At 46.5% G+C, this 17860-nt stretch overlaps 1 protein-coding gene across 1 annotated transcript; it reads right to left on the bottom strand.

Annotated features, from left to right (window-relative positions):
- Positions 1–31: 31 nt before the first annotated feature.
- On the bottom strand, positions 32–4646 carry LRRC23 (leucine rich repeat containing 23; the record flags this gene model as incomplete). Its single annotated transcript, XM_079773520.1, has 6 exons — positions 32–293; positions 2086–2222; positions 2880–3010; positions 3596–3849; positions 4330–4439; positions 4524–4646. The coding sequence occupies 6 exons, from the start codon at positions 4644–4646 to the stop codon at positions 32–34; spliced, it is 1017 nt and encodes a 338-aa protein (XP_079629646.1).
- Positions 4647–17860: the final 13214 nt, after the last annotated feature.

The following is a 17860-nucleotide window of genomic DNA, read 5'->3' as shown; positions in this document are numbered from 1 at the left end:
TCCGTGAAGGCGAGAAGAACTGCTGCTACATCTATGGCTGGTCCGGTCCTATATCAGCCTCAGCATCCTGCTCCTGCTCCTCCTTCATCCTCTGACGAATCTCATTGGCCTCAGCCCGATCCTCCTCCTCAAAGAATTCCTTGTCCAGACGTTCCAGTTGTGGCATATGCACCAGGGCCTCCTGGCGGTAGTCATTCTCATCTGTACACGGGTTGTCCAGCAGCACCAAGGCTCGAAGCTTGGGCAGGTTCCGAAGCTTGGTGAGCTCCTGCAGGTTGGAGATCATGTTGCCCCTGCGGGTGTAGTCAGGAGGGGTTCATGGGAATGATGATTTTGGAGGCTAGCTGCCAGGAATGGAGCTTCTGGGGGACTCTCCCATGGGCTCCAGCTTCCCTAGAAACACTATGGATCGGCCTGCCAAGCATTGCCAGATATGCTGCAGAGTTGCTTGTCCAGCCCTACTCCTGTCCTGCTTCTGTCCTTCACGGAATCCCTAAGTGCCATATTCTATTCCGTAATGTGTCCTATTTATCCTTCTGGAGCAGCAAAGCTAGGTCACAACCCAGTCTTGTAGTTGGGGAGGAGGGGGGAATCTCCCTTGCAGGGACAGACTTCTGTGTCAATTACACCTAATCAGAGGTTAAGGGAGTTGGGATTGAAGCTCAAGGTAGTGAGTGCTGTGTCGCGCTCCCCACTGGAAGGAACCTAGAGGTAAGGATGGGCTGGGGCCTCGCAGCCTGAAGAACAAGCTTCATCTCCTAATATGTCTCCTCGTACAGTTATTTTCATGTGTTTGCTTCAAGCCTTTGTGAAATCAGGTTTAAATGTTTCCACTTTATCTCCATGGAGGTGCTGAACCTCACGCCGTATTTCTCCCTGGGAGCGCTGCATGCACTTGGTGCTGGACTGCCCTGTGCATTGCAGGAGGTTTAGCATCATTGGCCCCAGAGGCACCTCCTAGTCATTGAGACAATGCAGCTCCACTGCTCTTACTTCCAAAGTCCCCAGTCAACAGCCACTGAAAAGGGTCCACTATCCCTGCCTAGGCTATTAACAGGAAAACAGCAGCCCCTCCTCCTTCCAGACCAATGTGACAGAGCTAATTAGCAACAGATTGCTCCATGAATTAAGGTTGGAGTTGGGGTTCAAGGTGCAACCACTTTCTCCTACTTGGAGATTCTGTTTCCATTGCCAGTCTTTGTGTGTGTGTGTGTCATTTTTTTTTTAATATATATTTTTTCTATTGATTTCAGAGAGGAATGGCGAGAGAGATAGAAACATAAATGATGAGAGAGAATCGTTGATTGGCTGCCTCCTGCATGCCCCATACTGGGGAACAGGAATCAACCCGGGAACCAGGGAATCAAACAGTGACTTCCTGGTTCATAGGTTGATGCTCAACCACTGAGCCACACTGCCCAGCTCCATTGCCAGTATTGACTAAAGAGGCCTTGTTGACTAAGGAGGCAGTTTTCTTACGTCTTTGCTTAATGAAACATACATAAAATCCTCCATCAGGCAAGAATTGCTGAGAGAAAATCTCTGATCCTGAGTGCTTTTCTATCTAGAGATTTCCTTTCAAATATTCTCAGCTCACATCTGAGCACATCTTATGTTTTATACAAGTAAAGGAGCCTTACAGGTGGGGCTCAGGATAAGAGAGGCAGGAAATGGGAAGGGGAATTGGGGTCCAGAAGATGGAGAAGCAGAGTAGAAACTTATATGGGACAGAAACAAAACACAGAGTTGGAGCCAGACCGAGTCCCTTGAGAACAGGGACCATCTCTGGTGCCTTTAAATGTTCCTGAAACACAACACAAGAGCTGGCATACAGCACGTTCTCAATAACCGTGGGTTGAATGCATAAGTATTTGGGGGTCTCAGGCTATAAAAACCTCAGTGTTATAATTAAGATTGTTATAACGCAGAAAAAAATAAGGAAAGGAGGGATGAGGATCAGGATGGAGGATGAGGTAAGAATCTGAGAATGGGCTAGGATGGGGGGATTGGGACCGGGAAGAACGCGGTCAAAAGCTGCTCCTGATGAGGGGTAGGAGCAAGGTGGGGCCTGGAGGGGGTGCATACCTCAGGTTGAGGTACTGCAGTGATTTCATTTCCTCGGAGAAGCCATCCAGAGTGTCAACCTGGTTGTCTCTAAGATGCAAGGTAGTGAGGTTCTTTAGGTTCTCCAAGCCTTCCACCTTCTTCAGCATATTCTGGGCCTAGATTCCAGGATACAGTAGATATATTGGGAGAGGGGAGAGGAATAGGGAAGGAAGAGGTCAAAAAGAGATGCAGCGGAAGAGGAAATCTAAGAGGTAGATAGGGAGGGGTTAGGAGGGGAGTAGAGATGGGTAATGAGAGTAAAGAAATCCAGGAGAAGATGCCTGTCCAGAGAAAGGTCAGCAGTAACTTCCTACTGACTGCTCATCCCACCAAAGCCACCTCTGATTAAGGAGGCAATGCTTTAACCCACCCCTGAATCTCAGAGCCCCACTGCTCTTCTGAGGAGAAATTACTTCAGCCCCATCCTGCAATGAGGAAGCTCAAGAGTCTAAATGACTAGACGTTGAAGTGGCCTCCTTAGCCTGATGTCTGAACCTCAGTTATGGCACATTATGCTGCTACCTCTGTCAAAGCAAACTGTTTCTGTATTATCCACACATTATGTGTTACCAGCGATGCCAAGTGGTTAGCACCTTGTTTGTTTTAACTTTGCATCGCCACAGCATCTGGCATTCAGTAAGGGCTCAGTAAATGATGCCAATTATCATCATGATGACAAAGTTAGTAGCTGAGCCTACTAGAAGCCAGGCATCCTGGCCCCCACCACAGTGCCGTCTTCCCTGCACCAACCACCCTCTGACCCAGGGAGCTACCAGGAAGAGGTTCTTCAGCATAGGAAGGTTGATTCCCATTGTGCTCTCCAGTTGGTTCGCTCGAAGCTCCAGTGTGTGCAGGCTGATCAGCTTTTCGGGGTCCAGACCTGTCACCAAGCGGATGTGGTTCCCTGAGGAGCAGGAGGGTGTCAAGAGCGCAAAGGGCCACTCCAAAATGTTCAGAGGCAGAGCCTGAGTTTTGGGAGCCTCTGCATCTTTCCCTCCAATGCCAGTTGGATATGAGGAGAGACAAGTCCACACTTAACACCTCAGGGGCCCTGGGCCAGTGTCTGGTGGTCCAGGGCCTGAAGTACTTGTCCACCCAGCAATGACTGACTAACTCTCTCTCCTTCCCCAACTCTTTGCTCAAATGTTAGCTTTTCAATGATGCTTGTCCTAACCAACCTGTTAGAAATTGCCACTTGTGCCCCCATTCCTTTTACCCTAATCTATTTTTTTCCATAGCACATATCTCCTTTAACTTACTGAATGAATTTACTTATTGTGTTTTTTTGTGTTCATTGTCTGTCTCCCCCATCTAGATTGTAAACTGCATGAGGATACCTCCACTACATAGAACTGCCATAATGGGTCAGAATGTGCCTGAATGAATGAAAACAAATTGCTGTGTGGCACAGCCAAGGACCACACTACTCACTTCTGTTGGCCCCAGGCTAGGAAGGAAGGAATCTGTGTAGCCCATCCCACGGACCCACCTTTGAGATTCAGGATGCTCAGACGAGGATGAGAGATGCCCTCAGTGTCAGTGATCTGGTTATAGGCAAAACTGGCAATCTGCAGGTAAGGCAGTTCATTCAACTGGGCACTCCGCAGCCGGTTGCCGTCAGCCTTGAGCCAGAGCAAGTGGGTGAGGTGATTGAGTGCGGACATGTCTGTCAGATGGTTCTCAGAAATATCCACATAACGCAGGTGGATGTAGGAACGCAGCAAGTGGATGTCTGTCAGTTCTCTAGGAGATGGAAGAGGCCATGGTTAAGGGTGCGAATCCAGCAAGGACTGGCAGAGATGCTAAAGCAGAAGGCAATATGGAGATGGCTTATAATGGGGAGAAGAATGGGTGACAGATAGTAGGAGTGAGGGGGAGAAGAGAAGGTAGATGGATGCTTCATAGTGGGCAAGGACCTTGTGTCTTTGAGGAGCTGAGACCTTACACTCGGAAGGACAAGTGAGGAAGTCCAGCAGGAATCCCACATTCCCTCTCACAGCCTCCAGTCCTCAGGCAGCCCTGATGCAGGGAGTCCTGGGCTCCTGAAAAGTAAAGTTGGCCCTTCCCTCCCACTGGTCCAGGATGAGAGAGATCCGGACTCTCAGAGAGATCCAAACTCTCAGCTGAAACTCCCAGGAATGAGGGTGAGAAAGGAGACTGGGCCCTACAACCTCATTTCTCATCTACCCCCCCGCCCCCTCAGCTCCCTACCCCGCAATGCACCTCTCTTTAACCTCCAGCTTGACATAAGCATGGGCCAATCCATTGCCGGTCTTACAGAGCAAAGAAAGCCCTTCCTTCATCATGTCCTCGGTGAGGGGGGTCGGCAGCCACTGCAGGAGGAAGTGCAGTCAGGCATCCCTTTCCAGCCCAACCCTGTCCTTAGCCCTAGGGCCTCTCCATTTCCGTGCTCTCACTTCCTCTGATACGTCTTCCTCCTCTTTCCTGTCATCTTCCCACTCTGTCTCCTTCTCATCTTCCTCCCTTTCCAGATCATCCTGGTCTGGCTCAAAATCTTCCAGATCGTCTTCATCTGACATCTTTCTTCCCTGCTGAAGGCTGGCGTCCGATCAAGCTGGGTCCTCGTCCTGAGAAAGAAGGTCTCCTCAGCCCCTGCCAACCCTCAGCTCTCTCACCTCCATTGATGGGGTACTGCCCCTCCCATCACCTTTGATCTCTTCCCAAATATGCTTCTTTCCTCATCCCTATGAGCATCTCATTTTGACTCCCAACCTCCACTTCACATTTCCCATCAAGGACCCTCTCTCTTTCCAGGATGCCTTCCCTGACCGCTGAGACCTTTCTGCCCTTCCCAATGGCTCCAACTCTCCTCCAGCATCTGTCTCCCTGCTTCCTGGACTCCCCTCCGCCCAGTTCTTCCCATCTCCATTTTAAATTAAGGCACGTCCTCCTCCAATCTTCCTTACCGACCCGACCCTTCCCTTTCAACCCTAAGCCCTGCTCCACTCCTGTCTTCTAACTCTCCCACCTGCTTAGCCCCATTCCCTGTCCCCTGGGGACACCAGCCTGACAGTCTCCGATCCTCCCACCCAATCCTCCTTCACAGAAGGGAGCGGACTCTGGTTCCGCTCAATTACAAGCAATGCTGGAGCGGCCTTGGCCCCAGTGAAGGATTGTTTCGGAAGATGGAAAAGGGACGGAGGCGTTGTGTATTGTTGTGATGGCAACGGAGGGGCGGGGCACTGGACGTCCGCAGTTGACAACCGTTGAGAGAGGAGCCGCCACTAACTGAACTGGGTCAGTTGACAAGTTACAAACCCACTTTCTCAAACCCAGGAACCCCGGATGAGGGGCGTTCATTGGTCGGGGGAGGAGGGCAGTGGGCGGGGCTAAGAACTGTGCAGAGGTAGGGGGAGGGGCGGGGCTGTCCATTACATCACCTGAGACCTTAAAGGGACCGGACATCCTCAATGCAAAGGATTGTGAATTCAAAAGAAACACAAAAGGCGGGTAAAGAGGGACAAAAATACCAAGGTAAGTGGTCTCGTTCCCCCACCCGCACCTAACCCCACCCCATAGGTCCCGTCTGTTCGTTATTTTTAGGCCGACCTTCGACCTTCGGAGTGGAAGAAGCCCAGGCCCAAAGTATCCTAGAGACCTGAGTTGGAGTCTTGCCAGATCTGCCGTTTACTAGCAACTTACCTAAGACTCCACTTTCTCTGTAAAATCGGCTTAATTATACCAACTATGTCGGGGACTGAGTACGAGTCTAATCTACCCTAAAGTGCTGTACAGATTGCTAAACCCAGTTTGGGAGCATTTTACTCCTCCTCATATCCTGGACTAGTTTGACGCAAACCTTTTGGGGAGAAAATCCAACATGTGCCCACTAAAATACTCCTCACACAACGTTGTTATATTAAATAATCAATGAGAACTGATACAGCCAAACCCAGGCATTCAGGCCTATGTGACTTGTTGAAGGAGATGAAAAGAGAGAGGTTGAATTGCAGCTAATATTTGGTGCCAGACATCGTGTGAGGTGCCTTAACAAGTGATATTTAATCTCCACACCAGGCCTGTGAGAGAGATATTTGAAAGAAGACCCAGGGAGGTTAATATTTATGACACAATTCCTGCCTGGGGAAAGGGGGGGAGGGTACCAATCTTGTGGAATCCTGTATAGTAAGAGAGGGATATGCTAATTATTCATTAGGCCATGAAGTGTGTCGACCAACCTCGGAAAGACCCGATAAAGGATCTGCAGGAGGGTGGGGCAGCGAACTACAAGCAGTCAGCGGAGAGCTACAGGAGGGGGCAGGGCAGCAAGCTAAGAGGTGGGGGAGAGAGGAGGGGCTGGGGGGAGCTACAGGAGGGCGGGGTAGCAGGCAGAGAGCTACAGGAGGGTGGCAGGGACCTACTGGTGCACGGATTTGTGCACAGAGCTACTAGTCTAATATAAATAAAACAAAGTAAGCTATTATGTGATTAATTGTGAATCGTGCATTACAGATAGTAAAGTGGTCTAATGGAAAATGTGGTGGGCTGGAAATCAGGAAATATTATCTCCTGTCCTGTCCAACTTGGGTAATATAGTTAACAGACAAATCTGTTTTAACATACGTTTGTGAAGCACTCTGCACCAGGATGTGCCTACTGGGAACTTATGGTCAGTAAAACAGGGTCCCTGTCTTAGGGGCCTTCCAGTCCAGTGGCAAGGTTAAGTAAACAAGTACTATTTCGATATAATGAAACAGATGTCACAATAATGATGCCCTACACATACAGAGCTTTTACTAAGTGCCAGGGGGTCATTTTTTAGTACATGTGTATTCATAATATCCTATATCCCGTGCAGAGAGTCCAGACAGAGGAAGCACCTTGGTAAGGCCTGGAAGAGAAAGAGCTCAAAGGCTGGGCAAGGAGAGCAGGTAGTTCTGCTGGCTGGAACGGTAGGTGCACTTAAGGGGTGAGGTAGGAGCAGCAACCAGAGCTGAGCACACTAAGGAATGAAGACTTTATCCTGAAAGCTGTGAGGAACCATTGGGGGTGTTATTTTGTGTTTCATTGGCAAAGACTGAATCTGCACTGTGTAAGGAGAGCTAGACAGGCCATCCTCCTTGATGAGAAACTTCCCCAGTAGCTGGTTTAAATAGAATCTCATTGGACTATAAAAGTAATAATTTAATAAAAATAGAGAAGTGCATAAGAGGAATATGGAAGTCCATGATCTCTCTCAGCACCACTCTCAATTTTAAATAAAGTTAATGTATTAATAAAGATTTTTTAAGAACAAAAGTTGCATCAATCAAACATACCATTCATCAACTGGGTTATTGTCATTTAATATGTGTTGGACATCTTTCATGTCACTAAACATACACTGAGTGGCCAGATTATTATATATATATACTGAGTGGCCAGATTATTATTTATTATGCATTCAGAGATCATAATAATCTGGCCACTCAGTGTATATCTACCTCTACCTCTTTCATATATATATATATACTAGAGGCCTGGTGCAGGCCAGGCCGAGGGACCCCGCTGGTCCATGAATCCGTGCACCTGGCTGGTTTCAGGCGAGGCTAAGGGACCCCACCAGTGCACTGGGCCTCTAGTATGCATATAAGATCTTTGGTTAATCTCCTCCCACCCTCCTCCCTCCCCCCTTTCCTCTGAGATTCATCAGTCTGTTCCATGTTTCCATGCTTGTGCATTGAATGTCTTCCCCCTGGTGGTCAGTGCGTGACATAGCTACTGGTTAAACAGTCGAGCAGTTGCTTAGGCATATATATATATATATATATATATATATATATATATATATATATATATTTGATTTCAGAGAGGAAGGAAGAGGGAGAGAGAGATAGAAACATCAATGATAAGAGAGAATCATTGATTGGCTGCCTTCTGCACACCCCCCACTGGGGATCGAGCCTACAAGCTAGGCATGTGCCCTTGACTGGAATCGAACCTGGGAGGCCGACACTCTATCCACCAAGCCAAACTGGCTAGGGCAACCTCTTTCTTTTTTATAGTTGCCTAGTCTTCCATTCTATGGATATACGGTAATTATTATACTATTCCCTATTGATGGATATTAACTCTAAAAATTATAAACAATGCTGTAATAAAAAATCCTCATAGATATATCCTTACTCTTCTGCACAAGTACTCTGTAACAGTACTTTTTAAATTGTGATGTGCATTGGAATTGCCTGAGTATCTGACCCTGCAAGTATGCCAGTGCTGCTTGTCCACAGAACACACTCTGAGTAACATGGCTCCGTGGGATACAGTCTTAGAGGGTACAATTTCTGGTTCAGAGGGTATGTACTTAACTTTACCAATCATAATAGGTTGAAAATAGATATGTCACTATTTTATTTATTTTTTAATATATATTTTTATTGATTTCAGAGAGGGAGAGGGAGAAAGAGATAGAAACATCAATGATGAGAGAGAATCAGTGATCAGCTGCCTCCTGCACAACCCCCACTGGGGATTGAGCCTGCAACCAAGGTACATGCCCTTGACCACAATTGAACCTGCCACCCTTCAGTTCGAAGGCCAACACTCTAACCACTAAGATATACTAGCCAGGCAAGTTTGCATTTTAAAAATATATTTTTATTGATTTCAGAGAGGAAGGGAGAGGGAGAGGGAGAGGGAGATTGAAACATCAATGTGAGAGAGAATCACTGATTGGCTGCCTCCTGCACGCCCCCTACTAGGGATTGAGCCCACAACCTGAGCATGTGCCCTTGACTGGAATGGAACCTGGGACCCTTCAGTCCGCAAGCCGAGGCTCTATCCACTGAACCAAACTGTCTAGGGCAAGTTTGCATTTTTTATTATTGCTGAGGTTGTTTCTTTTTTAATGTACATGTATTTGTATTTGTTTATATTTATTTTACAAATTGCCATTTCATATCCTTTTTCATGTTCCTTCTATGTCATTAATTTTAAAAATATATATATTTTATTGATTTTCCACAGAGAGGAAGGGAGAGGGATAGAGGGCCAGAAACATCGATGAGAGAGAAACATCAACCAGCTGCCTCCTGCACACCCCCCACCGGGGATGTGCCCACAACCAATGTACATGCCCTTGACCGGAATCGAACCTGGGACCCTTCAGTCCACAGACCGACGCTCTATCCATTGAGCCAAACCGGCTTCGGCTATTTTTTAAATCGATTTGTTATTCTTTTTTATTTGAATATTAACTGTGGCAGAAACTGCCTCTTGCCTATCTGATATTCATTCTTCTCTTTTTTCTCCCTCACAGAATTGTTTTTAAAAGCTTTATTAATATATATAACTAACATGCCATAAAATCCATCCACTTAAAATGGACAAGTCGCCGAGACCGGTTTGGCTCAGTGGATAGTGCGTCGGCCTGCGGACTCAGGGGTCCCAGGTTCGATTCCGGTCAAGGGCATGTACCTTGGTTGCGGGCACATCCCCAGTAGGGGGTGTGCAAGAGGCAGCTGATCGATGTTTCTCTCTCATCGATGTTTCTAACTCTCTATCCCTCTCTCTTCCTCTCTGTAAAAAATCAATAAAATATATTTTTAAAAAATAAATAAATAAATAAATAAAATGGACAAGTCAATGGCTTTCAGTATGTTCAGTGTTGTGCAACCATCACCACAATTAAATTTAGAACATTTTCATTACCCCAAAAAGAAGCCTCTACACCTTAGCCATCGCGTTCCAATCCTTCCTTCCACTCCTGACCTGGCAACCACTAATCCCCTTTCTGTCTCTATAGATTTGACTGTTTTTTACACTTTATGTAAATGAAATCATACAACACGTGGTCCTTTATGACTGGCTTCTTTCACTTGGCATGTTTTCAAGGTTCATCCAGGTTGTAGTCCATATCAGTATTTCATCTCTTTTAATTGCTGAACAATATTTCATTGCATGGTTTTTAGTTTTAAATTAATCTGAAATAATTTTTGTGTATAGTGTGAGGTAGGGATCTAACATTTTCCCAAAAAGGGAGTCAATTTTCCCAACACCATTCATTGATCAATCCCATCCTTCCCTATTGATTTGAAATGCCATCTTTATCATTATCTATCATTATATATACAATTTCTGAACTATTATTTTCCATTGATCTATATATGTCTGGCTATTTCTGCTTTAGTACCACACTGTCTTAGCTATTGATTTTTTCTGTATATCTCTATATATTATAAAAGGCTAATATGCAAAGTGTCCCCTAGGGAGTTCAACTGGGAGACTGGGAGTTTGATCACTCGCTATGAAGTGCACTGACCATCAGGGGGCAGCATGTAACAAAGGCGGGCCCCAGCTGGCAGCAGGAGGCCCTGATCCTCCCTGATCGCCAGCCAGGCCTAGGGATCCTACCCATGCATGCATTTTGTGCACCAGGCCTCTAGTCTATATACACTGAGTGGCCAGATTATTATGATCTCTGAACGCATAATAATCTGGCCACTCAGTGTGAATATATATGTATATATAGTATAGGCCCAGTGCATGAATTTGTGCATGGGTGGAGTCCGGCCAGCCTGGCCATGGGGAGGGGACATGGGCGGTTGGCCAGCCTGCCTGCTGGTCGAACTCCTTGTCAAGGGGACAATTTGCATATTAGCCTTTTATTATATAGGATATACACTGAGTGGCCAGATTATTATGAGTTCAGAGATCATAATAATCTGGCCACTCAGTGTATATCCAAGGTTTGGCTGAATCTAGGGTTCCTGGGAAAATAGTTTTGGCCATGAAAGGAGGGGAGAGGTTTGAACTTAGAGCTGCAGAAGATGATCCCTGTCTTTGGAATTTACTGAGATTGCGATGGTAATGGAACATCCATATGGAGGTGTCCAATATACCACTGGATATGGAGGGCTAGAGCTGAGCCTCAACAGGACTGATCATTTTGCCCCACCATGCCTTCCAGAACTGCAAACCACAGTACTTTCTTCTCCAATGGCTGAGTCTTCTCACGTCCTGTGATGGCTGCAGGTAGCAATGAGGGACCCAATTGAAAGCAGTCACATTCAAACAGGGAAGAGTTCCTTTTTGCTGCTTTATCATAGGAGCAAGGAACCTTCTTTTTCAGAAGCCTCAGTTACCCTGCGATTTATTTTTATGTGAAATAATAAATGTTTTAATGCCATTTGGTTAGCATTCTGTGTCTCAATAGAAAACATCTTGATAACACCTGTTACTTTCTTTGCATCTCTACCAGCCATAGTTTGCAGCACTTCAACAAAAGGTGTGTGTGTACACGTTTCCCATATTTCACATTCAATTATACTCTGAAGACTAAATAACATCAATAGCTGTGATGTGCTAGTAAATTTTTAACAACAGGCTCTCTCCAGGGAGAACAAAAGCCCTAACTTTTAATATTTGCATATTTCTCTGGTGTAAATATTACTAGCATGGCTGATTTCAAGGTAGCAATTCATAATATGGTATTTCCATACATGACCATACAGATAAAATAGAGGTAAATAACTTAAAGAGCTTAGATAATAGTAAAATTATTATGGACTGAATTGTGTCCTCCCCAAATCCATATGTTGAAGCTCTAACCCCCACCTGGAATACCTCAGAATGACTGTTTTTGGAGAGTGGGCCTTTAAATTAAGTTAAATTAGGCTGATCAAGTGGGCTCAAATCCAATCTGACTGGTATCAGTATAAGAAGGGGAAATCTGGGCACGGTGTACGTGCACGAAGAAAAGGACTGTGAGGACAAGACGGCAGCCATCTGCAAGTGAAGGACAGAGGCCTCAGAAGAAACCGAACTGCCAGCCGGCCAGCCGGCTTGGCTCAGTGCTTGAGCATCAACCTATGAACCAGGAGGTCACTGTTCAGTTCTCGGTCGGGGTACATGCTCGGGTTGCGGGATCAATCAATGACTCTATCTCATCATTGATGTTTCTATCTCTCTCTCGCTCTCCCTTCCTCTCTGAAATCAATAAAACATTTCAGTCCAAGGCTTATTCAGCTAACCTACTTTTCTGCTTCTAAGACTCACAGACATCTCAAACTTAACATATCTAAAAACAATTCTGTATCTTTTCCCCTACCTGCTTTTTTCCAGCATTTCCTATATTACCATTCAGATGTTCAAACCAGAAACCTGGGTCATCTTTGTCATTTTTTCTTCCTCAAGTGACACCTTTCCCCACTGGCTCCCATTGGATCTTCCACCAAGTGTGATCTGTTCTACCTCCAAATGTATCTTGAATCCATCTACTTCTCTCCTTCTTCTGACACACCTCTCTGGCCCAAACTACTGTCACCACTCCCTGGAAGTACTACAGTAGCCTCCTAAGTAGTCTTCCTGATTCTACTTTTTCTCTCATTCAACTGTCTTCCATGAGCAGCCATAGTGAGCTTTTTCAATTGTGAAGAGAACCCTATATGTTAACCCCCTCAGGCTTTCCTATTGCTCTTAAGATAAAACACCTACTCATCACCATGGCCTATAGGCAAAGCCCGGCAAGGTCTTTGATGACCTTTGCCATTGGACTTGAGCCACACGAGGGCCACACAGCCCACCTTTCAGTTCCTCCTACCACCAAGCTCCCTCCCTTTTCAGGGCTTTCACTTATACTCTTCTGTGTGTGACTCAGCTAACTCCTGCTCATCCTCCAGATCTCAGATTAATCGGGACTTCCTCAGGCCTTTCCTGATATCAGTCCAAACAGAATCCCCTCTTACAGTTTCATACTTTTCCTTGATAGCAGTCAACACAATTTGTCTTTATCTACACTAATAAAAGAGAAATATGCAAATTGACAAATTGACCGTACTTCTGTGACACCCACCAGCCAATCAGGAGTGAGTGTGCAAATCAACCCAACAAAGATGGAAGGTTAATTTGCATACTCAGGCATGAAGCAAAGACTAAAGGCTCCGGCCCGAGTGAAGACTGAAGACTGAAGAGCCTTGGCTTCGCTGCTGTGGCTGGAGCAAAGGTCTGGGTCCCCGGTGCCGGAGGAAAACCGGTGCCGGCAGCCAGGGGAAGGAAGGCCTATTGCACGAATCTTCATGCATCGGGCTTCTAGTATGTATATGAATTTGTGAATCAAATTTATTCCCTTCTAGATGTCATCATGGATTTCTATGTTGGCTTTTCTAACTCCAATAGACCTGAGTTTCACACTGCATTCTACTGCCTGGCAGTGCATGCCACATAGTAAGTGCTCAATAAATATTTGCTGAATGAATATTAAATGTGCTTTCTAAAAGTAATCAAAGGTACCCTGGCCGGGTGACTCAGTTGTTTGAAGTGTTGTCCCATTAACCAAAACATTCCAGGTCAGGGCTCATACCTAGATTTCAGGTTTGTGTTTGTTTTTATATATATATATTAAAAAAGGAGGTCAGACTGCAGCTTAGGGAGCGGGCCTAAGCCGCAGTCTGGCCTCCCTCTGTGAGAGGCAACCCAGCTGATCAGGGGAAGGCACCGCCCCCATCACCCTGCTGCTGCTGCCACTGCCGGTGGTGTTGGGATGGACATCCAGAAGACATCTGCCCTAATTAGCATATTACCCTTTTATTAGTATAGATTTTTATTGATTTCAGAGAGGAAGAGGGAGACAGAAACATCAATGATGACAGAGAATCATTGATCGGCACTGGGGGTCAAGCTGCAACGTGGGCATGTGCCCTTGACCAGAATCAAACCCAGGACACTTCAGTCCACAGGCGGATGCTCTAGCCACTGAGCCTAACCGGCTAGGGCTAGGTTTCCGGTTTGATCCGGGTCAGATGGAGTATGGAAGGCAAGCGATCGATGTTTCTCATTCTCTCTCCCTTCCTTTCTCTCTAAAATCAATAAAAACATATCCTCAGTGAGGATTATAAAAGTAATCAAAGGCACCATCCCCTCCATTTGGATTTGCCCTTACAAATGAAATATGCTTATTTCCTCCCTCCACTTTGAGAATCACTGATGAGGAGTGAACACAGGACAAACCAGGGAGACATCCCCAGTTAGGATTCACTAGAAAGAAGTAGATGTCTTAAAGGAAGGTTTTCTTTAGGTGGAAGGAAAACTAAAAAAAAAAAAAAGTTGAAGCAGTATTTTAAAAATTAGCAAGGATAGTCCAGCCGGCTGGCTCAGTGGATGAATGCCTACCTATGAACCAGGAGGTCAGGGTTAGATTCCCAGTCAGGGCTCAAGTGGTTGCAGGCTCAAGCCCCAATGTGGGGTGTGCAGAAGGCCGTGGTCAATGATTCTCTCATTATTGATGTTTGTATCTCTCTCTACCTTCTCCTCTGAAATCAATAAAATCTCTCTCTCCCTTCCCCTCTGAAATCAATATATATATATTTAAAAATTAGCAAGGAGAAACAAAAGGGTATTAGATTTGGCAAGTAAGACTTCCGATGACCGGCTGACTGATTTAGGTAGGCATGGCAGAGGCATTGGCTGTTTGCAGTGGGTGTGCTCTTCCTACTGCAGTTTCTAACCCAGTGATGGCGAACCTATGACACGCGTGTCAGCACTGACACGCGTAGCCATTTCTGATGACACGCAGCCGCTGAGGCGGCCGCATGCCGAGGATGAAACATTTGCTGCTCCTGAGGATGAAACATTTGCGAAATAATGTTTTTTCCTCAAAGTGACACACTACCCGAGTTATGCTCAGTTTTTTGGCGAAGTTTGACACACCAAGCTCAAAAGGTTGCCCATCACTGTTCTAACCTAACCTGTGTCCCTCCTTGCAGCCTCCCTCCTCCAGGGTGAAAAAAGATCCTCTCCCGTGAGGGTCCCTAGACGGAGCTGAAAGCAGCGGGAGACGGGGAAGCAAAGAAAAAGGATGGAGGAAAGGAGCCCTTTAAGTGTAGGGAAGCACTCGTCCCTTCCACTCCTCTCCGCAGCCCGGGGCTACAGCTGCAGGCCCGCCGCCGGATCCGAGGCCTCGCTTCCGCCCTGGGGCCTTTGTTCCGGGACAGAACCTTCCAGACGCGAACGCCGGCACCGGAAGGAGGTTGGCTGGGCGGAAGCGGCGTCCAGGGCCGGGCCTTAGGGTAGGGGCTCCCGGCCCCGTCGCGGCCGTCGGGAGAAGCGGGTTGAGAGGCGGCCCCAGCATCGGCCGCGGCCGCTAGGGGGCGCACGAGCATCTCGGGCCGCAGCCCGCCCGCCCACGTGGCCGCCCGGCCCTCCGGAGTCGGCGCCCCGCCCGCGCGGTTACCTAACTGGCTTGCGCAGCTCCGGGCGCGGCTGACATTTTCTGCAGTCCCAGCTAGTTACCGCCCTTGCGTTTTGCAGAATGGCTTGTCGCTTAACCTTTCCAAGTCTCCGTTGACGAATCTGTAAAAATTGGGACATCTTTGTTGTGAGGTTTAAGTGAGATGTGTGGGGTTTCATCATGGACATTTAATGTGAACTAACAGTACTCGTTCAATAGGGTAGAAGGCCGCCCGCCGCCTTCCTCGGGAGGGTGAGAGGGTGGGCTAGACCATGTTCTCGCGGCGCCAGTTCTGGGCCTTTCGGTGTGTGTATCTTGTGAAGCTGACAGTGATTCTAGTGTTTTGTTTTGAAAACAAGATTCTAGTGTTTTAAGATGCCATTTCTCCGGATAACAGTACCATCTGAAGGCATTCCAACCACATTTACAGCAATCCCTTTCCATGCTGGAAAAAACAGCTTACTTACCGAGGGGTGGTGTGCCCATCTCCATGTGGCACATAAATACGACCTCAAGAAATCCACACATGCAATCAAAATTCAGCAAATTTGTGAAGCCAGGTCATCAAGTTCTCCTATAACTACTCCAGTGACAGCAAAGTTCATGTGATGACTTTTTTTTTTTTTTTTTTTTGTATAGCAAAGATGGAAATTTATTCAAGAACACGTACAGACTCCCACGTGGAGAAGGGGAAAGAATCTCACAGCACAGACTCCCACGTGGGGAGGGGGAAAGGGTCCCCTGATAACTCCTTTTTTTAATATATATATATATATATATATATATATATATATATTTTTTTTTTTTTTTTTTTTTTTTTTTTTACAGAGAGGAAGGGAGAGGGATAGAGAGCCAGAAACATCAATGAGAGAGAAACACCAATCAGCTGCCTCCTGCACACCTCCCAGTGGGGATGTGCCCGCAACCAAGGCACATGCCCTTGACCGGAATCGAACCTGGGACCCTTCAGTCCGCAGGCCGATGCTCTATCCACTGAGCCAAACCAGTCAGGGCCCCCTGATAACTCTTTAATGAAGACTGAAAGAGCACTAAATTTATGCCTGGAAAAAATGAACCAGAAATCTATTAGTAACAATGGCAGTATGTGGCAAAAAAAAAAAAAAAAAGGGGGGTGGGGGTGGGGGTGGTGAGGAGGAAGAAAGCTCTTGGTCTCAAGTCACGGTTCAAACCTCCTGCCAGAGGAGACAGCCTTTGGGTGGAAGGAAGGATTTCCCAACCAGCCACAGATGGCATAAGAGTTAGAAACCACTTTAACCTCAGAAACGTGCAAACTGTTGGTGAGGCTGTATCTGTGGAACCAGGCAGCAAAGCCACCCAGAGCTATTGAAAAGAATTATTGGCCAAAGGGCTATCTTCCAGAATATAATGAACCTGGTATCTTCTAGGAGGAAAATGCCCAGCTGCTTTTGTTTACAAAAGAGATATACAGGGCCCTGGTCTGAAGGTAGCCAATGCCCTCATGACCGCCCCTCCCTCCATCTCTCATGGTGGCAGGGTAGCTCTGTATTTAATAAAGCCCAACATGTTCTACGGGGATACAGATCCCAGTACCGTAAAAGAAGACAAAATATTTTTGCTTGTACCGTAGAAATCAAATGCAAAGTCCAGGGACTGCAGCACTTTTCCTGAGTTGGCTTTAGAAGCAGGCTGGGACCGTAGAGAGAAAGGCCTTGGCTTTAGTGTCGCTGACTGCAGACAGCAGACAGCAGACAGCAGCACCAGGCCAAGGTACCCATACTTTATGAGTGTGGTCATAAAGACATCGAAGTCTTCCTCCGTACAACATCACCGCAGCCCTCACTCTGCTGATCTGAGCTTGATTTGCTGCTTCAAAGCCACGTCATGAGGCTGAGATTCCTCCTCAGAGCCATGACTGCTCATCTTAATATGGTAATAAGCTGGAAGAGCTGGAAGTTCTTCAGTATTGCCAGTTGCATCCTTCATATTACACAGACAGGGAACAATCAAGCCTAAAACAGTCCATGCATGTTGGGAAGAATGTGTCTAGGATGTTAAGGGTATTTTATTAACAAAGGAAGGAAGCTCGCTGTTTCATTGTGGCCTAGCAAGTGGATAGTGGCGGCTTGTGGAAGAAATAGAAGAGCTTCTTCTTTAAAATATATATATATATATATATATATATATATATATATATATATATATATATATATATATATATATATATGTCAGAGAGGAAGGGAGAATGAGAGAGAGACAGAAACATCAATGCTGAGAGAGAATCATTGATTGGCTGCCTCCTGCATGCAATCCGGGCATGTGCCCTCACCAGGAATTGAACCATGACCTCCTGGTTCATAGGTTGACGCTCAACCACTGAGCAACACTGGCCAGGCTTGAAGAGCTTACTGAGAGCCACAGAGAAACACTAATAAGAACCTTGAGGACCTGGCATAGCGTGCACGCGCCCTCTCCCTTCTCCACCGTTGCTGCTTCTGGTGCTGCTTGTGTGCGCCTTTGGGGCGGACCTGATTCCTCTTCGGTGCAGTGGAGGCTGAGGAGACTCCAGCGCTGGCCGTGACCAACGAAAAACCCAAGGAAGGAGTTAAG

This window comes from Cnephaeus nilssonii (assembly GCF_951640355.1).
Source record: "Cnephaeus nilssonii genome assembly, chromosome: 6".
Taxonomy (NCBI): domain Eukaryota; kingdom Metazoa; phylum Chordata; class Mammalia; order Chiroptera; family Vespertilionidae; genus Cnephaeus; species Cnephaeus nilssonii.
Note: the sequence above shows the minus strand (reverse complement) of the source record. Positions and strands in the feature narration are given on the sequence as shown.